This window comes from Microcaecilia unicolor, chromosome 3 (genome assembly GCF_901765095.1).
Source record: "Microcaecilia unicolor chromosome 3, aMicUni1.1, whole genome shotgun sequence".
In the NCBI taxonomy this organism is placed as follows: domain Eukaryota; kingdom Metazoa; phylum Chordata; class Amphibia; order Gymnophiona; family Siphonopidae; genus Microcaecilia; species Microcaecilia unicolor.
This window is the reverse complement of record NC_044033.1, coordinates 334,689,637-334,715,481: the sequence shown is the minus strand read 5'-3', so window position 1 is coordinate 334,715,481 and position 25,845 is coordinate 334,689,637. Positions and strand designations below refer to the sequence as shown.

At 43.0% G+C, this 25,845-nt stretch overlaps 1 protein-coding gene across 1 annotated transcript in view; it reads right to left on the bottom strand.

The window, feature by feature from the left end:
- The window catches only part of LOC115464716 (vomeronasal type-2 receptor 26-like), a 79,296-nt gene extending 63,582 nt beyond the window's left edge, over window positions 1-15,714 (bottom strand). Inside the window, exon 1 of the mRNA XM_030195077.1 lies at window positions 15,581-15,714. Within this exon, the coding sequence (XP_030050937.1) occupies window positions 15,581-15,714 (134 nt within the window). The remainder of the gene's footprint in view (window positions 1-15,580) is intronic.
- Between the last annotated feature and the right edge of the window lie 10,131 nt (window positions 15,715-25,845).

Sequence of the window (25,845 nt, the reverse complement as noted above, 5' to 3'; positions counted from 1 at the left end):
AGTAACAAATGGCTTTAGCATACCCGTACGTGGCTCATGGCCATGCTCTAAGGCTATTTTTACCATGGTCATAAAAACCTAGATTTTCTATTTATTCCATCAATGGTCATGTGCTAATGTTGCCATTAGCACACAGCTATCTTTAAAATTTACTGTGAGAGCACTTATTGCCACCTATTTTATAGACATCATGGTATTAATGTGCCATGTCTAATTTTTATTTATTTATGTTACATTTGTACCCTGCACTTTCCCACTCATGGCAGGCTCAATGTGGCTTACATATTGTATACAGGTACTTATTTGTACTTGGGGCAATGGAGGGTTAAGTGACTTGCCCAGAGTCACAAGGAGCTGCCTATGCCTGAAGTGGGAATTGAACTCAGTTCCTCAGGACCAGAATCCACCACCCTAACCACTAGGCCACTCCTCCACTCCACTTCAGGAAGCAGCTAAAAGCTGCTTGGCTGCTTGGCTCTTCCCCCAAGTCTTTAATACACAGGATGACTATACACTCATTCTGCACCTAGACTAGCTTGCTACACACACTGTAACTTAAATCAGATCCTTATATCTTGTTTAACTTTACAAATAACCTGCCTAAAATTTAGCCACCCATCTATTTATCCCAACTGACTCTGTTCCACCCATCTTGTCCCCTTCTATATATCTTCACTTGGCTTCTCAGCTATATTGTAGAAAAACATTAGTATCATAGCAATGTTATTTGTGGGGTCTTTTTACTAAGCTGTGAAGGCGCATATGCGCGTCCTACACATGTCAATTTTGAATTTTACGCACACCCGCTATGCGTAATGAAAATTTTTCTAGCACGTGGTGCTAACTGGGCAGTAATCAGCATTGTATGCACGCTGATGATTAACGTGTGAGACCTTACCGCTAAGTCATTGTATGGCGGTAAGGTCTCAGGCCCAAAATGGACGCACACCAATTTTCATTTTGCCACATGTCTATTTTTGGCCAAAAAAAAGGCTTTTTTTGCAGGTACGCTGAAAAATGAACCTGCGCACGTCCAATACATGCATCTACACCAGCACAGGTCATTTTTCAGTGCACCTCAGTAAAAGGACCCCTGAATGTTCTAATGCATACTTTTTAGATGTTTTATTAGTATTTTGCTGACATCATATTATATTTCTGTTTTGAATTTCAGTGCTGTTAAATGTGTATATTTTTTATGCTATTTCATGGTAGTCCTATTATTAGGTTCCAATTTGCTACTTTCAAGTTTATTTCATTAATTGTATTTTATACTTGCCAGCTTATTTTCAAAGGAGATTGCCGGCCATCTTCCGACACAAATCAGGAGATGGCCGGCGATTTCCTAAATCCGGCCAAATCGGCGATTTGGCTGGCTTCAACTGTGTTCCGTCGCAGGGCCAGCAAAAGTTCAAGGGGGCATGTCGGCACGGTAGCGAAGGTGGACTGGGGCGTGCATTGAGATGGCTGGCTTCGCTTGATAATGGAAAAAAGAAAGCCGGCCCCGATGAGCATTTCGCCGGCTTCACTTGGTCCCTTTTTTTCAGGTCCAAGTCCCATAAAAGTTCCCTAAATAACCAGATGACCACCGGAAGGAATTGGGGATCACCTCCCCTGACTCCCCCAGTGGTCACTAACCCCCTCCCACAAAAAAAAAAACTTTAAAAACTTTTTTTGACAGCCTCTATGCCAGCCTCAAATACCATACTCAATTCCATGACAGCAGTATACAGGTCCCTAGAGCAGTTTTAGTGGGTGCAGTGGACTTCAGGCAGGCGGACCCAGGCCTATCCCCCCCCCTACCTGTTACACTTGTGGTGGAAAATGGGAGCCCTTCAAAACCCACCCGAAACCCACTGTACCCACATGTAGGTGCCCCCTTCACCCCTTAGGGTTATGGTAGTGTTGTATAGTTGTGGGAAGTGGGGTTTGGGGGGAGGGTTGGGGGGCTCAGCACCCAAGGTACGGGAGCTATGCACCTGGAAGCTATTTTAATTTTTTTTTTTACTTTTTAGAAGTGCCTCCTAGGGTGCCCGGTTGGTATCCTGGCATGTGAAGGGGACCAGTGCACTACAAATTCTGGTCCCTCCCATGACCAAATGCCTTGGATTTGGCTGGATTTGAGATAGCCGGCTTCGGTTTCCATTATGGGCAAAAACCGATTCCGGCCATCTCAAACCCGGCCATCTCTGACATTTGGCCGGTCCCAACCCTATTATCGAAAAAAAGATAACCGGCCATCTTTTTTTAAAAATATGGTTGGCACCGCCCCTTCGCGGTGCCATCCTCAGAGATGGCCGGCCATGGAGATGGCCGGCGCCGTTCGATTATGTCCCTCTTGGTCTATTTACTGTTGTTATGCTGTTAAACTCTACCTGCTGTATACTGCCTTGGGTGAATCTCTTCATAAAGGTGGTTAATAAATCCCAATAAGGATACCGATGCTTGAATCAAGATGGCGTTTTGAGCAGTAGTGTGGACGCGACGCCTTGTATGCTGCCGAGCAATCTGCCGTGTGGGCTCTGTTTACTGTCCGAGAGATGGGGAAGCGGAAGGGGAAAACTGCGGCACCTACCTCCCTGGTCCCGCAATCGACGCCATCCACCCGCCAGACAACTCTCGAGAGCTTTGGCATCGCCACCCAGGTTCAACGGACTTCCGCTTCGACTAGCCCTGCTCTTTCGGGAGTGGAGCGCAGCATGGAGGGAGTCTCATTGAGTCCTCCCTCACTTACAGCACCCCAACAGCCCGGTGTCGTATTTTCCCCACAGGGGCCACGGAGAATGGAGGAGTACCCAGCCATAGCCGTGGAAGGAGGACCCAGGGGAACTTCAACCCCAGGAAGTGAAATGGCGGAGCAGGGGCTGAGTCAACCCTGTTCTTCTACTTCTGGGAGTTTGGAGCCGGGGAACTCTGGAGGAATTACAAGACCTGCTTTAGTCACGCTGGAGACCCTATGGGACGCTATACAGGGTGTGAGTAATGTCTTGTTACAAATTAATACCTCAATGAAAAATGAAATTTCGGAATTAAAACAAGCTCATCAGGATTTGTCTGTTAAATTTCAAGAGCAAATTGAAAAAAATGCTAAGTTTGATGGGGAACTGGAAAAATTACAAAGTATTACCTCAGAATTAATAAGAGAAAGAGAGTTACAAGAAAGGAAAATTGAACATTTGGAAAATAATGCTCGTAGGAATAATTTGAGGTTGTTAAATTTTCCAAAGTGCCCATTGATACCCGCAGGTGAAATGCTTAAGAAATACTTTAGAGAAATACTGGAGATCCCAATGGAGGGCTTCCCGCCCATCACGAGGGCCCAGTATTTATCAGGAATAAAGGGATCTAAAGGGCCAAATCAAGATAATCCTAACTTAAACCTAACAGAATTTCTTGAAAACTCTCTTGAGATAGTAACTGAAAGAACAACGTTAATTGTAACATTTGCTCTGGAACCAGACAAAAACAATATATTTCGACTTTATTTTCGTCACCTGAATGACTCTTTCCTTGGGGGTAAGATCCAGATCTTTCCGGACATCGCAAGAAATACACAAAAAAGGAGAAAAGAATTTCTTTTATATAAATCCAGGATTTTGAATTTAGGTGGTTTTTTTTGTGTTAAAGTTCCCTTGCAGATGCTGTATATCTTTAGAATCAGTTAACTATGTATTTTATACCCCAAGAAAATTGTTGGAATTTATTGAACTTAAAGAAAAAGCGAGAAGACCCCTGGAAACGATCTCATAGGAAATGCTGTAAAGTCGGCTTTCGGCCTCTGTTGTTCCTAACTGCTTATTAATTTGATTTTACTTTTTTTTTTATATATCCTAGTATCTTGATTCAGATATTGATATTGGGGACTAAAGTAAAAGTATATTTCAATAATATATTTACTGGATGTAAAATATGTTATTCATATATTCTTTTTTTTATATTTTTATTTTTTCTGTATTTCCACATTTATGTTTCAAATATGTAAATGTAAAAAATTAATAAATATGTAAAATAAAAAAAAATATAAATCCCAATAAATAAATAAATAAACCAGTTAGCGCGCGGTAATGTAGGCATTGCTAACTGTTCAGGAATGCCCACTCTCTGTCCCTGACATCCCCCTTCAAAAAATACAAAAAAGCATAAGCATGCTGTTAGCACACGAATACCCAAAACTAAAACAGAAAACATTAGTGTGTCCCATATTAGGCTTTTTTCCTGCATTAGGCACATGTTAGCATCTAACATAGCTTAGGAACAGGATCCCTAAGTGACTTCTATGTGCCAACTGTAGAACAGTGCCCAGCATTTACATATATATCCACCATAAGTGCTAGTATTCTATACTATCCCCCTAATTCTGTAAAAGTCGCCAAAAATTGTGTGCACAAATTTGGGCATAGGCCCAATTTGCATGTACAATTTATTTAAATAACAAGCTTTTTAACAAGGAATTATTGGCACTATTTACATTTAATTAAACTTTATGCGCATAATTTAGGCATGGAATCCATGTCTAAATTTTTCATGCAATCTGAAAAAGGAGGCACTGAAATGGGAAGGTTATGGGCAGAATGGGAGTGATCCTAAAATTTACATGTGTTGTTACAGAATAACAAAGATTCACGCTTAATGCAGGTACATACATTTGCATCATGTTTCAGTTGGTGCAAATGGCCACACCTAAAGTCTAGAGTCATTAAATTGATATTACAAGGCTCAGTTTAGTGAATAAAAATGTTTTAGATATAATTCTTCAAGCAACTGTGGAAAATAAAGATTTTGTTATAAATCATAAGACGCTGGTCCAAGTGTTTTGATTGTTGGACATATAATTGCCCCCATCTTGCAAATGAGATGAATCTTTAAGTGTGACTGTTTAAAGTTGATTCACACCTAAAGTTAGGCATGATTCCTGGGCGTAAGCACTATTCAATAATCAGTGCCTAACTTTAAGTGCAGTTCACAGAATAGCGCTTTTTCAGCACCAATTTTTTTGGCACCATATATAGAATCTGGCACGTACTTTTACAACTCAGGTTATAGATTTGTCTTTTTAGATTGTAAGCCTTCCAGGAACAGGGAAATACTTACTGTACCTGTGTGTAACTCACTTTGAGTGACTACTACAAAAACTGTGAGCTAAATCTAAATAAATAACTTAAATTGTGTTAACTGTGTAATGACAATAAAAAATGACTAAACATAAGCAGAAAACGTAATCAATGAGGCAAACTTAGAGATAAAGCTAGTTAAATCCTGCCAAGAGCAATGACATGATACAGAGTCAGAAATATTAGATATCAAAGCTATACCACAAAAGATCACAGAAATAGGATAAATGTCAGCAGAATACAAATGATATACCTTAAGAGGTAAATAGAAGAACATTCATGTAACAAAAGAGTACTCACATCAGTAGAATACCATGAAACATCTTAATAAGTAGCTGTACTTTCAAGAAGAAAGAAAGGTAAAGGGAAAATGTGATGCAAACACTCAGATGTGTAGTAAGATTCAACAAGACACAAGTAAATAGCATTTTCCATAGAATGAAAATTAGAGGGTCAAGAAGTCACCAAATGAAGATGAAAGGAGGAAACATAGAAGATAGATGAAAAAATATTTTTTTTCCTGGAGAGATTGGTGGACATTTCAGTTTGTAGACACTAAAACATTACACATAAGCAGGCATGAATAGGTAGACTGGGTGAACTAAGTGGTCCTTATCTGCAGACATCTGCCATGTTTCTATAGTTGAGAAAATACAGATTTGAAAATACAATATAAAGGTTACCAGCTTATGTATGTATGTATTCAGATGATTGTTATGAATTCACCTACAATAGTTTCTCATCTCTGATTGCATCTAAAAATCCTTCTCACAAGCACACCTCCTTTTCACATCTGTAACCACCCAAAATGAAACTTTGGGGGTCTTTTACTTAGGCACTCTGGCATTTTTAGCGCGTGCTAACAATAGGCATGTGCTAAATGCTAAAGGTGCCCTTAGGAATACATTGGCATCTCTAGCATTTAGCGCTCACCTATTTTTAACGTGCATTAAAAACACCAGCGTGCCTAAGTAAAAGACCCCCTTTATGTCTTGGATAGGAGCTTACCTACATTAGCCACAGTGCTACTTACGTATTAACTGCAGTCAATATAGGAGAGAGTGTAAAGGACAGAGGGGCGGTTATTTGATAACTGTTAACAGTTACAATTCCTCCAATTATGATGTCACCATCCTTGTGGTATTCTAAGTCTGACCTCCAATAATTCATTGTTGGACATTGACAGTGAATAATCTTCCTCAGGATGTTAAAAAGTATCAATAAAATCCAAACCGGAGGACCTCCCATCTTCCAAGTTGTGATACAGCTTTTCCTATAAAACACTTGTTCTTCCTGCTCTGTGACTGCACTTAATTTTTTTTATGGAGGATATTATACAGATTTTGCTAACCCCTGTTTCTTGAATCTTTCAATTATGGGCAGATAGACCTCTGCATTGATATAAAGAACATCGAAGGCACCTTGGTCCTTATATATCTCTGATCCTAAAAGGTTCAACCTCAAGGGATATGTCCTCTAGATCTGTGCATTTCGTATTAAATATAGGCTATTTTTAAAAAATATAACCTTATCCAATTCCCACCTTCATTATCTGAAGGACAAATACTAATTTTATTGAATGCTTGGTGATGTGTCTAATAACACTAATCATTAGCATCGTTCATTAGATCCTTATAGTCTAAGAAAAAATATAAAATAAAATAAAATAAAGTAAGGGTGAAAAAGTTGCTTATGTAAATAAATTTGCTAGGTATAATGCATTTTTTCTGTTTGACTAGGGCAAGGACTTAGTAATGTGCTTCTATTTCTGACATCAACAGAGTTTTTTGGACATATGGTTTTGGTGTTTCCTGATGTTTGTAAAAAAAAACAGGGGAGGAGGAGATAATTCTTTGCAGTGCATCAGAAATTGCTTTCCTTGGCTGCTAAATTTTTGGTGTCTTTTTCTTGTGTTATTCAGTCTGGGCATAAGTCATATTTTCTTTAAACCTACACAGATCAGTTATGTTTTAGACAATACATTAGTAGCTTCATGGTAAGCTCAATGTTTCTGATGTGGGCATTATAATTTTTTGAACACGTGGAGGGGCATAATCGAACGCAAACGCCTATCTCCATGGGCGTCTATGTCCGAAAATGGGTACGTGAAGAGGCGGGACAGACCGTATTTTCGAAAAAATGGATGTTTTTGAGCTGGGTGTTTGTTTTTTTTAGCGATAATGGAAACTAAAAACGCCCAGCTCAAAAACGTCCTAATCTGAGCCATTTGGTCATGGGAGGGGCCAGGATTCATAGTACACTGGCCCCCCTGATATGCCAGGACACCAACTGGGCACCCTAGAGGTCAGTGCGGTGGACTTCAGAAAAAGCTCCCACATGCATAGCTCCCTTACCACGGGTGCAGAGCCCCCAACCCCCAACCCCCCTCCCCCAAAACCCACTACCTACAAATGTACAACACTACCATAGCTCTTAGGGGTGAAGGGGCACCTACATGTGGGTACAGTAGGTTTTGGAGACCTCCCATTTACCAGCACAAGCTTTACAGGTAGGGGGGGGAATGGGCCTGGGTCCACCTGGCTGAAGTGCACTGCGGTACCCACTAAAAGTGCTCCAGGGACCTGCATACACGCAGGCCTCTAGGACTTGTTGCTGCTGTATAACATTGGCACACCAGTTTACACCTGAAGACTAATCTCTCCGAAAACGTCCTTTATTGGAATAAGCACGCTTACTCACAGTTAACTGCAGATCACAGGTTGTGCCCCACTGGCAAAGAGTCTCCCTGGTACTGAGATTAGCAGTAGGTCAGAGCTGGCAGAATGCTATACAATGCCCTCTTTCAGCCACATTCAAGGTAAGAACTATGTTCTGTAACGTGGCTAACACATGAAAGGGATCTAAAACTGGCTTACAAAAATGGCCACTACGTCGTGGACTACCGGAAACAAAACTGGACACCCTCTGACCCAGTTAGCAGGGGGAAAATCACCATGGGAGTAGAGCTTACCAACTACCAACATCGTGAGCATTTGGCACAAGCTAGTGGAATTACGGAGCCCAATACCCTACACTCACCACAATGCATTGCTGATGTGACTCTGCAGTGCGCATAACAGAAAAGGTGTCACACTTACCTGAGAGCCACATCAGAACCAGGGAAAGGCTGTCAGAGAATACAACATATTCTGCTGTCATGGAGGTGGGTACGGCATTTGAGGCTGGCATACAGGCTGGAAAAAAAGTTTTTAAAGTGGGTTTTTTTTGGTGGGAGGGGGTTAGTGACCACTGAGGAAGTCCGGGGAGGTCATCCCCGATTCCCTCCAGTGGTCATCTGGGCAGTCGGGGCACTTTTTTGGGACTTGCTCGTGAAAAAAAAGGGTCCAAAAAAAGTGACCCAAAATCGCGGTAAAAAGGCCTTTTTTTTCGATTATCAGCTAAAGACGCCCATCTCTCCTCGGCTGATAACCACGCCCCAGTCCTGCCGTCACCATGCCCCCGTCAACTTTACCCGTTTCTGCTACGGATTGCAGTTGGAAACGCCCAAAATCGGCTTTCGATTATATCGATTTGGGCGCCCACGGGAGAAAGACGCCCATCTCCCAATTTGGGTCACAATATAGGTGTTTTTCTCTTTCGATTATAAGCAGGATAGGCTGCCTTGCAGGGCCACTGAGAGACAGAGCCGGGCCTGGGGCAGGGCCGCAATCGCTGGGTCCCCCCATTTGGGATGCAGCCATCAGACTGTCCCCACTTGGGACACAGCTGCCGGGCCCCACCCCATCCACACTTGGGATGCAGGCTTTGGGCCCAATCCAGAATGCAGCCACTGCCACTGCTGCTGCCCCTCACTCAATCTTGGGCTGCCACCCGATCCCGGCACAAGGCCCTCCTTGAATGCCGGGGAGGAGCAAATGCACTGACGTGGGGGGGGGGGGGGGGGGGGGGGGAGGGCCCGCTCCAAGCTGGCTTTATTTTTCCAGCAGTAAGGCAGCTTTTTTCCTATGCTGTTCTCTGAGCATTGGGAGGGAATAGGAAATGACCTCATAAACATCTGTTTGACTACAATAGCATGTTATTTGTGCTGATCTTTGTTGTACTTGTTATTTCCCTCGCTAGAGCCTCTGAGTATTCTGTGTTAGTTAATACAGGCGCTTATGGCCTCTAGACCCAGCATTTGCTTCTAAGCATTGGCACAAAGAAGCTGCAGTGGGAATCGAAGCCAGTTCCCCAAGTTCTCAGGCCACTGCACTAACCATTAGGCTAGTCCTGCACCAATTAAACCAATTACTTGTGCGCGGATCTGTGATCCATGTCCAAACTTCTGCACCCAACTTTGGGTAACCCTTACTGAATTCCCACCCTAAGGGTCCCTTTTAATAAGCTGCGGTAAAAGGGGGCCTGCGTTAGTGTCAGTGTATGCTTTTGACCCACGATTAGGCCTCTTTTACTGCATTTTTTGGAAAAAGAAATGGTCGTGCGGTAAGTGAACCACTTCGGCCATATCGGTGGGGAGCCCTTACAGCCACCCATTGAGATGGCGATAAGGGCTCCTGTGCTGCCCAATTACTGCCCGTTAAAGACATATTTTTGTAGCGCCGGAAATGGCACATGCTAGGGGTAGGAACTACCACCAGGCTCCTGTGGTTCTCCGGCAGTGGTTTTGGATTGATGCATAATATGTATGCAGTGGGCTTACCGTTGCTTAGTAAAAGGGCCCCTTAGTGATCACACGCTAACTCTAAGCATAGTACTACACTCTGTCTGCAAATTTAACACAGCCTTAAAGGTCAAATGCTGGGAATGCCCCCAATGGTTGCCACTTTAAATATGCAGCTACCACATGGTAAAGCCTCTTAATTTCTACGGTTTCCTTCTGAACCTATAATATTCTTGAATTCACATAAGTATGGTCTAACATCCCAGCAGATTTCTTTTGTCTTATTCCTCTGCATTTTATATAGTTCATTCAAATTGAAGTGCCTGAATTAGGGCATGGATCCCAGATCCACATGCAAACTATTTAGGGCTCTTTTATCAAGCTGCAGCAAAAGGGGGCCTGCACTGACGTTGGTGTGTGTTTTTCAAGTGCACCGAGGCCCCCTTTTACCACAACGGGTAAAAGGGAAGTCTCTCTTTCCTGCAGGAAAAGGCCATTTCAGGTAGAGCCCTTACTGTCACCCACTGAGGTGGCGGTAAGGGCTCCCGCGCTAACCTAGAGGTAACCAGGCAGCATGCGGCACTACCAGATTACCACTGGGTACACCCTGGCACTACAAAAACCAAATATATTTTTGTAGCACTGGATATGATGGCACTAGGGGTGGGAAGCACCACCAGGCTGCTGTGGTAGCCCAGCGGTACTTCCTGTATAGCATGTGGTAAGCCCTTAATGAGCTGTTATCAATAATTGGTGCTACTTGGCAGTCATTTGGGTTTATGCGTGGATCTGGCTTGCACCGTATTCTCAAGAACATACCTAAACCTACATTACCCAAATTGCAAAGGACTCAAATACAAAACAGCTTATGCATCTAACTTCTCCTACATAAATGCACAACTATGGAATGCACTCCCCAAAACTGTGAAAACAATCCATGACCACCTAAACTTCAGGAAATCACTAAAAACCAACCTCTTCTAAAAGACTTACCCCACCGATCCAACGTAAACCCCCACACCAGGCAACACAGCAATACCAATGATCGTACTGGACAATATACAATCTCCACTCCCTTCGACCCTCATGATGCCTGATACACATCTTCCTCATTCAACCACAACATTACCCTGTATTTGTTTCTCAACCGGACTTGGCGAATGCCTTTATGCTACTATGTAAGCCACATTGAGCCTGCAAATAGGTGGGAAAATGTGGGGTACAAATGTAATAAATAAATAAATAAATAGTGTGTAACCTAAAAGGGTCCATGGCAATGGGAGGGACATGAGCGTTCCCAGAAATTAGGCATGCTGTTATAGAACAGGGCCATTCATGTGCTTCACTGCCATTAGTTTCATGCCAGCAGTTACACAAGGCTTCAGCAGACATAAGTGCCGCACCCAAAGTTAGAAACCAGGTATTCTGTAAAGGGTGCCACATGGAGGGGCATAATCGACCAGAAACGCCCATCTCCATGGGCGTTAATCTCCGAGAACGGGTCCGTGAAGGGGCGGAGTGAACCGTATTTTTTAAAAAAAATAGACGCCCATGTTTTATTCGCCAAGGTGTGAGCTGGGCGTTTTTGCTTTTCAGCGATAATGGAAAATGAAATCGCCCAGCTCAAAAACGAATACATCCAAGGCATTTGTTCGTGGGAGGGGCCAGGATTCATAGTGCACTGGTCCCCCTCACATGCCAGGACACCAACCGGGCACCCTAGGGGGCACTTTTACAAAAACAAAAAAAAAGGGAAAAGAGCTCCCAGGTGCATAGCACCCTTCCCTTGGGTGTTGAGCCCCCCAAATCCCCCTCAAAACCCACTGCCCACAAGTCTACACCATTACTATAGCCCTAAGAGGTGAAGGGGGGCACCTACATGTGGGTACAGTGGGTTTGGGGGGGTTGGACGACTAGTAGCATTAAGCAGCACAATTGTAACAGGTAGGGGGGGGATGGGCCTGGGTCCACCTGCCTGACGTCCACTGCACCCCCTAACAACTGCTCCAGGGACCTGCATACTGCTGCTTGGGAGGAGGGTATGACATTTGAGGGTGAAAGTAAAAAGTTGTGAAACATCATTTTTTTGTGGTGGGAGGGGGTTAGTGACCACTGGGGGAGTCAGGGGAGGTCATCCCCGACTCCCTCTGGGGGTCATCTGGTCATTTAGGGCACTTTTTGGGGCCTTATTCGTCAAAAAACAGGGTCCAGGAAAAGTGCCCTAAATTCTAGCTACAAACGCATCCATTATCGGCGAAGGGCGCCCATCTCTGTTCGCCCGATAACCACGCCCCAGTTCCGCCTTCACCACGCCTCCGACACTCCCCCGTCAACTTTGTCCGCATCCGCGGCGGAGTGCAGTTGAAAGCGTCCAAAGTTCGGCTTTCGATTATGCCGCTTTATTTGTTTTTGTGAGAAGAACGCCCATCTCCCGATTTAGGTCGGAACTTGGGCGTTATTCTCGTTCGATTATAAGCTGGATAGAGTACTCTTTACACAGCATACAAAATACAAATATGCAATAAGACAAACCAAAAGGTCATACTACAAAACCAAAATAGGGCCAGACTACAAAGACACACACAAACTTTTCCAACTCGTGAACAAACTACTAGATACCACACCGGTTACCACAACCAACATAGACACCCCATCAACAGACAACCTTGCTAAATACTTCAATGAGAAAATTATAAAGCTACGAAACACGTTACCACTTAACACCACCGACCACGAAAAATTCATCGATTGCCAGGACCCAATCCCCGGTGAATATCCGGCAGACCGAACCTGGACAAATTTCGCTTTACTTACCGATGAAAATGTCACCCAATTAATCAACAGATTCGTCAAATCCCATTGCAAACTGGATACCTATCCTAACAACCTAATAAAATCTGCCCCTCAACGCTTCATAGCAGACATCACGTCACACCTCAACTACATGTTACAACATGGACTCTTCCCTAAGGACAAAGGAAACATATTACTCACCCCAATACCCAAAGACTCAAACAAAAAAGCAAATGACATAACCAACTACCGCCTGGTAGCATCCTTCCCTCTGGTAATCAAACTAATGGAAAGCATGGTAACTAAGCAACTTACCGACTACTTAAACAAATTCTTAATTCAACACAATCAGGATTTCGAACCAACTACAGCACCGAAACAGTACTAATCACTCTCCTAACCAAATTCAAACAAGAAATTGCAACTAGCAATAGTGTACTTCTCCTACAATTCGACACGTCCAGTGCGTTCGACATGGTAAATCACAAAATACTACTAAACATCCTAGAATACTTCGGGATCGGGGGAAGCGTACTTAGTTGGATCAAGGGCTTCCTAACATACCAAGTGATATCAAATTCGAGCACATCACCACCATGGAAACCAGAATGTGGAGTACCCCAGGGATCACCGCTTTCACAACCCTTTTCATCCTAATGATGACACCTCTAGCCAAATCTCTATCTATCCATGGCCTCAACCCTTACATCTACGCAGACGATGTCACAATTTACATCCCATTCAAACATGATCTAACTGAAATCACAAACAAAATCAAACACAGTCTCCAAATCATGAATTCATGGGTGGATGCATTTCAATTAAAACTTAACGCAGAAAAAACACAGTGTCTCATCCTCTCATTACAATACAACACAAACAAACCCACCACCATAAACACCCCAGACTACACCCTCCCTGTTTCAGATAGCCTGAAAATCCTCGGAGTCACAATCGACCAAAATCTCACACTAGAAAGCCAAGTGAAAAATACAACAAAGAAAATGCTCTACTCAATGTGGAAACTCAAAAGAGTAAAACCTTTCTTCCCAAGGGAAATATTCCGCTGCCTGATACAATCAATGGTGCTAAGCCACCTAGACTACTGCAATGCAATCTATGCCGGATGCAAAGAACAAATCATTAAGAAACTCCAAACTGCCCAAAACACCGCAGCCAGACTCATATTTTGAAAAACAAAATACGAAAGCTCCAAACCACTAAGAGAAAAGCTACACTGGCTTCCACTTAAAGAATGTATTGCGTTCAAAATCGGCATCCTGGTTCATAAAATTATTCAAGGCAAGGCCCCGGTCTACATGACAGACCTTGTAGACTTACCAACCAGAAACACAAAAAGATCAGCACGCACGTTCCTGAATCTTCACTACCCTATCTGCAAAGTACTAAAATATAAATCAACATATGCATCCAGCTTCTCCTACATAAGCACGCAACTATGGAATGCACTGCCAAATGCCATCAAAACAACACACGACCTAACAAACTTCCGAAAGTTATTAAAAACCAACTTGTTCGAAAAGGCATATCACAATAATCCATCCTAAATACTAAACAACGAAACCCCTACCAGAATGGGACAAAACTGAACTCTTGACACTGGATTGCCTAATTATACTTTGGCATTAATGAACTTTATCGTTATACCACTCTACTTCTCATTCCAGAAACGAATTCTCTACACTCGATTACTTAACTTTCCTCTGTGACTCATGAACTCTATAGCAACACCACTCTATTTCTCATACCAGAAATGAACTTGCTACACTTGATTGCTTAAACTACTCTGTTACTTAGGAACCATTTTGTATTTCTCACTCCGGAAATAGCAATCGCCACTACGGCACTATGTAAGCCACATTGAGCCTGCAAATAGGTGGTAAAATGTGGGATTCAAATGCAACAAATAAATAAATAATAAATAAATATTCAAAAGCATGGATTAATGAGAAAATGCCTACATGGATTTGGTGAAGGAAAATCTTGCCTCACCAATTTCTTTGAAGGGGTGAACATGCATATGGATAAAGGTGAGCTGGTCAATTGTGTATCTGGATTTTCAAAAGGCATTTGACAAGGTATTTTTTTCCACATCTTCTTTATTTTTTTTTAAAGTGTATTGAAAAAGAATGCAATTATTAAAACAGCAAGATCAGTATAACAAATAATAAGAGAATCAACAACCCACAAACCCCCTCACCCACCCAACACCACCCATGACCCTCCCCCCTTCCAGGAATGCAGTAACCAGTTAGGAAAAAGAGCCAAGAGATGATGCGGATCTCCATGTTTCTTAAACACGTCAAACTTTTAAAAAAGCAGCTAAATGTCCACACCTCAATGCAATCATTTTGGACATTTGAAAAATAAAATCCAACTTTTTGGGGAACTCGAGACATAGATGGCATCAACTGCTGTTTCCAGGATTGAGCTGATGCCAGTTTTTGAGCAGTAAACACCTGTGTTGCCAGTTTATGGTGTTCCACTGTAACCTCTGGAGGCTTAAGATGTAAAAGGCAATATACTCTGCCCATTGTGGGTAGAGTATATGTAAAATCTGGTGGATTAAATCCAATATAGAGGACTAATAATGTTGTGCCTTCGGGCAAGTCCAGCAAATATGATAAAATGTACCCCAATTATCATAGTTTCTCCAGTACTGGTCAGAGGCTTGAGAGTACATAAGTACATAAGTATTGCAATACGGGGCAGACTGAAGGTCCATCAAGCCCAGCATCCTGTTTCAAACAGTGGCCAATCCAGGTCACAACTACCTGACAAGATCCCAAAACAGTACAATACATTTTATGTTGCTTATCCTAGAAATAAGCAGTGGATGTTCAAGACCATTTTAATAATGGTCTATGGACTTTTCCCTTAGGAAGCCATCCAAACCTTTTTTAAACCCCGCTAAGCTAACCAATTTTACTACATTCTCTGGCAAATCGTCAAAACCCGGAGGAAACCAGGTCATCCCCGGACCTTCTCAACCAGGTTGGCCTACCCCGTGAGTCACCCTGCGCCCCCACATTACCTCAGATTAGCAGTGCTGCCCAAGCTGATCACATCTCCCCTCTCCGCTTGCCTCGACGAGCAGGCAGTGTCATCTTCTGCTGGCATGGCACACCGTGGAGAGTACGGCCGGTGTCCTCCCCCAACTCTGGTCATTGCTGATGGTTGAAGCGGCCGCGATCCTCGCAGCACGTGCCCGAGCCACGAGGCTTGATGCCGCCGTGAGGTGCCGTGTTCACGGCGGTGGAGACGGTGGGGGCAGGTGAGTGGGGTGGATTGCGGCAGGGCCATGGGAGCCACGCCATCGGGGAGCAAGGCGACCGGGCACAGTAGGATCTGCTTCCCCACAACAAGCCAAGTGACTGCGTCGGTAGCGACCTGTCCATATCCCTGGCAGAGCACACTGCAAGCGGACCACCCATTCCGAGATCTCAACAATTAGGGGAGAGACCGTACGCAGGACCCTAAACTTTTGCGACGCCGCAACAGAGGAGCCATGTGCGACCCGACTACGGGAATAAGGGTACCTCACTGCATACTCAGTTTGTTTCCCCCTCTTCTCCCACATACAAAAACCTCCCCAAGGCTACCACACTCTACCTTCAATCAGCAGCATTGCACTTAAACCACGGAACTTTAAGCTCTAGGACATCACTCCTGATCTTGGACTGTGAGTTACCTATCTATCTCCAAATTGGCATCAAAATGAATATAGTCAAATCTCTCCTAGTACTTACTCCCTATCACTGTTTCACTTAACATTTTCCATCCTACTCGCAGTAAACAATATCATACCCACCTTACAGAGTCATCAAAGATTGATCAAACACTCCACAGCTCACCAAACCAAAAATCACCAAAATAAAGGAAGAATTTCTATATGGGGACACCATCAACATACTGGAAAGAAAGGCCATAACAAACACACACTAACTAGGGAATGACAATTAATGAATATCCACATATCTCCAACTATAGAAGCTCCATACCAAAATGTTCAAGTGGGCTACATTAATGCCAGATCAGTAGTAAACAAAACAACATCAATAACAGATTGGATCATGTCCGAAAAAACCTCAATCTACTTTTCATTAACGAAACCTGGATCCACGATCAAAAGGATCCTATAATCCTTGACCTTTGCCCCACAGGATACAAAATTACTCATTGGACCAGGAAGGAAAAGAGAGGTGGAGGCATAGCACTAATCTACCGCACCCATTTCACCACTGAAACTATTGCCGAGTCTGTAACAACCCAATTAGAAATTGCCTCAATCAGAATTCCTGCTTAATCACCTAAACTGCGTCCTGTTCTACAGACTACCCGGCAACTGGAACGAATGCCAGTCTAACTTCATGGACTTCATTTCAAACATTTGTGTAACCAACTCCAACATATTAATACTAGGTGACATAAACCTCCACCTAGAAGACCCAAACTCTACTCATTCACGAGATTGCATGGAATTCCTCCATTCATGGGATCTCAAATGGCCACTAATGCAAGCTACCTACATTAAAGGGCATACATTGGATCTCTTCTCCAACAAACTGTCCACAGATCACAACATATTAGTAACAGATAACAAATGGTCAGAGACACCTTGGACCGATCACTACAAATTAAACCTATCCCTAAATTGGCGGAAGAAGGAATCATACCATACACAAGAACACACTACCTACAGCACAAGAGGCCAAATAGACCCAAAAGAATTCTGGCAACAGATATATGACCAGGAATGGAAACCACGAACGGACTCCATACACTACCTCTCTGACTGGGATGAAAGATGTAAAAGCGCATTAGATGAAATAGCACCCTTAAGAATAAGAGTAACAAGAAGACAAAACTTAATCCCATGGTTCAATGATGAACTAAAAAAATTCAAAACACAAACCAGGAAACTTGAACGAGCATGGAAAAAATAAAAGATGAGCACTCACTCAATGCATGGAAACAAACACAAAGAAAATACAAATATGCAATAAGACAGTTCAAAAGATCCTATTACAAAACTAAAATAGGACCAGATTACAAAGACCTGAAGAAACTATTTCAACTTGTAAACAAGCTCCTAGACACCACTCCAATCATCACAACCAACTCAGACATTCCATCTCCAGACAAACTCGCAAAATACTTCAATGACAAAATAATAAAATTACGCAATACACTTCCTCAGCCTGCCATGAGTGGGAAAGCGCGGGGTACAAATGTAACAAAAAAAAAAAACGACATTGAAAACTTCATCAATGAACTGGACTCAGACTACTGTAAAGAAAATGTTTCATTCAATGTGGAAACTTACATAAGAACATAAGCACTACCATATTAGGAAAAGACCAATGGTCCATCAAGCCCAGCATCCTGTCTCCGACAGCGGCCAATCCAGGCTTCAAGAACCCGGCAAACCCCCCCCCCCCCCCCCCCCCCAAAAAAAAATAAATTTAATAATGTTCAATGGACTTTTCCCTCAGGAATCTGTCCAAACCCCCTTTAAACTCCTGCTGTCACTACATTCTCCGGCAACGAGTTCCAGAGTCCAACTACACGCTGAGTAAAGAAAAACTTTCTCCTGTTTGTTTTAAATCTACCATATTCTAGTTTCATCTTGTGTTCCCTGGTTCTATTGTTGTTTGAAAGTGTAAACAAACGCTTCACATCTGTCTGCTCTACTCCGCTCATTATCTTGTAGACTTCTATCATATCACCCCTCAACTGCCTTTTCTTCAAGCTGAAGAGCCCTAACCTTCTCAGCCTTTCCTCATAGGGAAGTCGATCCATCCCTTTTATCATTTTCGTCGCCCTTCTCTACACCTTCTCTAATTCCTTTATATCTTTTTTGAGATGCGGCGACCAGAACTGGACATAATATTCGAGGTGCGGTCGCACCATGGAGCGATACAACGGCATTATAACATCCTCGTGTTTGTTTTCCATCCCTTTCCTAATAATACCCAACATTCTGTGCGCTTTCTTAGCCGCCACAGCACACTGAGCAAAAGCTTTTAATGTCTTATCCATGATGACTCCTAGATCCCTTTCTAGGTCTGTGACTCCTAACACGGAACCTTGCATGACATAGCTGAAATTCGGGTTCCTTTTACCCACATGCATCACTTTGCACTTGTCAACATTGAACTTCATCTGCCACTTGCACGCCCAATCCCCCAGTCTCGCGAGGTCCTCCTGTAATCTTTCACACTCCTCCTGCGACTTGACGACCCTGAATAATTTTGTGTCATCTGCGAATTTAATTACCTCACTAGTTACTCCCATTTCTAGGTCATTTATAAATAAGTTAAAAAGCAGCGGTCCCAGCACAGACCCCTGCGGGACCCCACTAACTACCCTTCTCCATTGATAATACTGACCATTCAATCCTACTCTCTGCTTCCTATCTTTCAACCAGTTCTTAATCCATAGTAATACCCTACCTCCGATCCCATGACTCTCCAGTTTCATCTGGAGTCTTTCATGAGGCACTTTGTCCTAACCTTTCTTCCCGAGGGAAATATTCCGTAACCTAATTCAATCAATGGTATTAAGCCACGCTGACTACTGCAATGGAATCTATGCGGAATGTAAAGAACAACTTACAAAGAAACTCCAGACAGCCCAAAACACAGCAGCCAGGTTGACATTTGGTAAAACACGATTCCAAAGTGCCACACCCCTCCGTGAAAAACTGCACTGGCTTCCGATCAGAGAACGTATCACCTTCAAAACCTGCACCCTGGTCCACAAGATCATCTATGGTGAAGTCCCAGGTTACATGATTGACTTGATTGATCTCTCAACCAGAAATAGAACCAGTTCATCATGGACTTACCTTAATCTCCGCTACCCAAATTGCAAAGGACTCAAATACAAAACAACCTATGCGTCCAAATTCTCCTACATAAGCACACGACTATGGAATGCACTGCCAAAAGCTGTGAAAATAATCTACAACCATCTAAAATTCAGAAAATCACTAAAGACCTACCTGTTCGGAAAGGCATACCCTACCGACCCAACATAAATGCCTCAACTCTGCAACAGATCAATACCAAAGATCGTATTGGACATTATCTAACCCTTCCTATCTTCAACCCCTAATGTGCCTGAATCTTACCTACCCTATTCCACCCTAACATCTAATTGTATTTGTTCCTCTACTGGACTTGGCGAATGCCTTTATGGTACTATGTAAGCCACATTGAGCCTGCAAATAAGTGGGAAAATGTGGGATACAAATGTAACAAATAAATAAATAAATAAATAAATTCCAGAGTTTCTCTGATTAGTTTTAAATTTACTACTTTGTAGCTTCATTACATGCTCCCTAGTCCTAGTATTTTTGGAAAGAGTAAACAAGTGATTTACGTCTACCTGTTCATCTTAAGCAGCCTGTTAGGGGTGTAATATCAGTGATAAAAATTTTAAAAACCATTTTCAACCCAATTGCTAGCTAGAGATACTTTAAAAAGATATTTAAAGCTCTTGTCCCAACATGAAGCCAGTTTGTTAGACTGTCAACATGTAGAGAGACCTGAGCCTCTCCATGAGGAGGCAGTAATGCTACTGTCCGATTTCTTAGGCCTTAGAAATTCATGGTAATGCTTTACCTTTAAGCAGGGCTTTTTTTGAGGGGGTATTTGGCGGTACTGAGTACTACTATTACTATTTAACATTTCTAAAGCGCTGCCAGGGTTACGCAGCGCTGTACAATTTAACAAAGAAGGACAGTCCCTGCTCAAAGGAGCTTACAGTCTAAAGGAGTATTGGCACCTTTTCTGTTGTCTGCTAAAATTGACCCATTGTCACAGAACCTGGGATGGTGAGTCCTTGGGCTACAGCCAGGCTGCAGCAGACAAGTCCTCTGGGAGGCGCAGAGCAGAGGCGAACCAGGCACTGAATACAAACAAGATACCAGTCATGGCAAATAGATAGAGCATACTCAAGACAACGTGAAACCAGAGCCTGGCTAAAGCAAAAAACCAGGAACAAAGGAAGGACACTCATAGGCAAGGTTGAACTGGAACCCACCCATAACAGAGTCCAAACATACGGGCCACACGGCCGAACTGGAACCTATTGATACCAGAGGGAAGGGAAAAGAAACAGAATGGAATCTCTTGAGCAAGTGCTACTCAAGCAGCTCACACACACACTGCACTAAACAGAGCCACAAACAAGGGGTCAATAGACCCTACACACAGGCACAAAGAAACTGAATGGGAAAAGTCAACCCCACTTAGACTCACATGGTAGAAACCACAAGTAAAAGATAAGAAAACCACACAGGGAGGCAGCACAGGGCTGTGCTTAAAACCACAGCTATACACGAATAGTCCTAACCAACTGAAACAGAAACAACACAGAGGCAACTCAAGGCTGAGCTAGTAGTTACAGCTAACAAAAGAACCACCCACTCAAACACAAACAGAATCAAACAGAGAGGACGCCCAGGGCTATTTTAGAACCAAAGCTATAAATGAATAGTCTTAACCAAGTCAAACAGAAATCACACAGAGAGGTAGCTCAGGGCTGAGCTACTAGTCTCAGCTAAACGGAAGAGCTGTCCACTCGTGCCACACAGAGAAGCAGCTCGAGGCTGAGCTAGTAGTCACAGCTAACAGAAGAACCACCCACTCAAACAGAACCAAACAGTGCCCCAACTTGACATTTCGACCTTTAGATTGTAAGCTCCTTCGAGCAGGGACTGCCCTTCTTTGTTAAACTGTACAGCGCTGCGTAACCCTAGTAGCGCTCTAGAAATGTTAAGTAGTAGTAGTAGGATGCTCAGGGCTGTGCTAGTAGACACAGCTAAATGGAAGAACAGCCCATTCGTGCCACACAGAGAGGCTGCTCAGGGCGGCGCTAGTAACATAGTAGCATACATAGTAAATGACGACAGATAAAGACCTGTTCAGTGCATCCAGTCTGCCCAACAAGATAAACTCATTTACATGGTATGTGATACTTTATATGTATACCCGAGTTTGATTTGTCCTTGCCTTTCTCAGGGCACAGACCATAGACATCTACCCAGCACTGTTCTTGTACTAAGCTTTGGAGCTTATGTCGAAGCCCCTTAAAATTTACACTCCAGCCCATCACTATCTATTCAGTCACAATCAGGGCATAGACTGTAGAAGTCTGCCCAGCTCCCATTTTTTTCCCCAATTATCAGCGTCGCCACCCAATCTCCGCTAAGATTCCACAGAACCATTCCTTCTAAACAGGGTTCCTTTATGTTTATCCCACGCATGTTTGAATTCCATTACCGTTTTCATCTCCACCACATCCTGCGGGAGGGCATTCCACATATCCACCACCCTCTCCGTGAAAAAATACTTCCTGACATTAGTCCTGAGTCTGCCCTCCTTCAACCTCAATTCATATCCTCTAATTCTACTGCCTTTCCGTCTCCAAAAAAGGTTCATTAGTAGATTAATACCTTTCAAATATTTGAATGTCTGTATCATGTCACCTCTGTTTCTCCTTTCCTCTAAGGTATACATGTTCAGGTCAGCAAGTCTGTCCTTGTACAGTTTGCAACGCAAATCCCATATCATTTTTATAGCTTTTCTTTTTGTAGTAGTCACAGCTAAACAGAAGAGCAACCCACTCAAACAGAAACCAAACAGAGAGGACGCTCAGGGCTATGCTAGTAGACACAGCTAAATGGAAGAACAGCCCACTCATGCCACACAGAGAGGCCGCTCAGGGATGTGCTAGTAGACACAGCTAAATGGAAGAACAGCCCACTCGTGCCACACAGAGAGGCCTCTCAGGGCTGTGCGAATAGGCAGAGCTAAACGAAGAGCAACCCACTCAAACTCAAAACAGAAACCTCACAGAGAGGACTCAAACAGAAATCACATAGGGAAAACTCAAGACAAGGCCACACGGCCATAGTAAAGGAACACTCATGGCTGTGCCACATAGCACTCAAGGGAAAAAGGAAGCCATTCATAGGAACACACTAAGCTGTACCATACAACACTCAGAGAAAAGGGAAGCCACTCATAAGAATACACAAGGCTGTGCCACACGGCACTCAAGGGTAAAGGGAAGCCACTCATAGGAATACACAAGGCTGTGCCACAGAGTCAAATAACAGACACTAGAGACAAAGGGAAAAGCGAGCAAACAGGGAAAGCTGCCTTTACATACACAAATCAGATAAGGAGCAATGCTTACAAGAATCAGGAGACAAACACAGCAGACAAACAGTTAAAGCAGGCTAAAGGGAAGGGCTGCTTCTACTACACAAGTCAGAAAGAAGCAGGGCTTACACTGCAGTCAAAGGTTTAAAGCAAACAAAGGGAAAAACAAACAATGTTCTTACCAGAACTCAGCCAGTACCCACAGCCAGGTAGGGAAAGGGAAGGCAGGCAGAGACAGAGCAGACAGAGCACATGCAGCTGTACGGAAGCAAAGTAATCAAGGAAAGCAGCTGGCAACAACTGGCTTTCTGAACAGTGAAAGGTAACAAGGGAAACCACACAGGGAAACAGAACAGGCTATGCTGGAGAGCCTAGTTAACAAGGAAGTAATCCATTCAGGTTCAATCCAGAGCCACACACATAGAAAAACAGAACAGGGCTTTGCTTGGGAGCAAAGTTAACAGGCAAGAAATCCATATAGGTTCAAACCAGAACCACACACACAGAGAAACAGAACAGGGCTTTGCTTGGAAGCAAAAATAACAGGCAAATAATCCATACAGGTTCAAACCAAAACCACACACACAGGGCTCAAGGCTGTGCCCAGAGGCACAGCTAACAAGACCACCAGTTCCCTCAGAATCAGACAACAGTACAACAAGAAAAGGGAAAAATAGACCTCCCTGGGTCCTTATAAAGGAGTAGGCTGATGATGTCACAAGTAGGAAATGAAGCAGAAGCAGGGACACCAAAGTGAGGCTTGACTAACAGGAAGAACAATAACAGAAAAAAAAGGCAGACTGGAGAGGTCACAGAGCTAGATACAGAGAAACAGTAGGTCTGGACAATAAGGGCACAGCCACAACTGTGACACCCATGTTGGACCCCAAGTTTTAATGATAGAGCTCAGGCTCTACACATCAATTCTGTCTTTGAATTGATTCTGTGACTGGTTGCAAGTGACCTGGCTATTATGGGATGGGTCCCTAGGTGATCACTCTTAATTAAGGAAATGGAAAACTGTCAATTTTACTGCTGTGCTAAAAATGGCCTCCATTTAGCACAGCTTAGTAAAAGAGCCCCTAAATTACCTAATTATTCCTATCTCTAGATCATTTATAAGTTATTTAAAAAGCAGTAATCCAAGCACAGACCCCTGGGGAACCCCACTATCTACCCTTCTCCATTGAGAATAATGACCATTTAACTCTATGTTTTCTATCTTTTAATCAGTTCTTAATTCACAATAGGATACTGCCTCCTTTCCAATTTGTCCAACACCATTTGAAAATCCAGAAACACAATATCAACAGGCTCACCTTCTGATAAAAAGAATCTGCTCCCATGGAAAACAGTGTACATGCCTTGCCATGAGCAAAAAGCTTATAGGACAGGGAGAATTAAATGTTCTGTTGAGGCCCTGAGGACTGAATTTATCAATGACCATCCTGCAATTGGAATATCCCCCTTACGTTAGGATATAACAGGGAAGATAGTATATGCTGACAGTTTATGCAGCAAGGTGCAATCTTGTTAACTTGTAAACCCCCCCCCCCCCCCCCAAAAAAAAAGACGTAGTGCCCTTTTTATTAACATTTAGTGAGATACCAATAGAGCTGGCACTTGTCATCTACTGCGATGGCCAATTATATGCCTATGGACACGATGATAGATTGCACATGCTAAGCCCGATAGCTCACACTAAGCTTTAGTAAAAGGGGACCCTAATGCAGATTAGTAAATAGAGGCCTAACCACTTCCTGCCACACATGCCAATGATGGGATCCAGGCGCACTCTTTGAGGTTGCCGACAGGAGAACACCAGTTCCACTTTCTCAAGGAATGGACCAGGATTATGTCTGATTAGTGGCTGCTCAACATGGTCAGGTATGGCTACAGACTAGAGTTTTCCTGCCCTCTTGGAACATTTTTCTTGAAATATCCTTGAAAGCACCTTGTAAGAAGGTAGCAGTTTGCTCTACTTTGCAAAATATTCTGGATCTGGATACAGAGGTTCCAGTGTCCAAAACAAGAGAAAATTGGGTTGGTATTCTATCTGTTCCATCATTCCCAAAAAAGAGGGATCATCCACCCAATATGGACTGCATGAAAAGGAATCAGATCCTTTGAGTTCCACATTTCAGGATGTAAACACTGCACTCAAGGATAGCATTTGTGCATCTGGAATTTTTTTTATACAGTTTTAGATCTCATGGTCATGAGGTTTTTCAGTTGTTGCAAGCAGTATGCATCTATGGGTCTAAATACCTTAACTCAAAAGTGGTCTCAGGACAATCTGCTCTATGTATTTCCTCCAAGGCCAACAGTAGATTGAGTTCTTCAAAGGATTGCATCTCATCCAGATCGCATGATCCTGGGAGCTCCTGATTGGCCCATAAAGCTCTGGTATGTAGACCTGGTAAGGCTTCAGATTTGCTAGCCACTACAGCTGCTGCAATGCAAGAAGCTGATCTCTCAGGGTCCCATTCTCATGGAAGATCCATCTCCCTTTGGTATTATGGCTTATGTATTGAGTAGGATACATTGGAATGGAAAGGTTATTCAGAGCTAGTAAATTCTACCCTGCTTTAGTTGCCAGTGTAAGAGTATAGAGAGTTGTTGAGAGCAGGTGCTTGGAAAGGACTTTTTCCTCCTTGTATTGTCCATTGCTCATATTTTGGCTTTTTTTCAACAACACCTGAAGAAGGTATTAGTTTTGGCCTCTTGAAGATTCCTGTAGCATTAATTACTTGTTGCAGTGGTCAGATGCAGAACTCTTTCTAATTCACTTACCCAGATGTAGTCTATTTCTTGAAGGGAGTTACTCATCTCCATTCTCCCTTGGATTTTATTAAGTTTCCCATATAACCCAACTTACCTTTTGTTTCCATCTTCCCATTTCAACCCTAATATTTTTAATATGTAAACCACTCAAAATACTTGTTTCTATTTGAGGGATATGAAATAAAACTGAACTGTGAACTGTGATAGTCCATTTGCTTGCATGGTATTCCAGAACATGGACGCCCCTATTATCTTAGACTTTATCATGTAAATCCTCCCTCTCTGAAACAAATCTTTGGGTCTTCATTAGTGACCCATCGTCACAGCAAATAGCAATCTA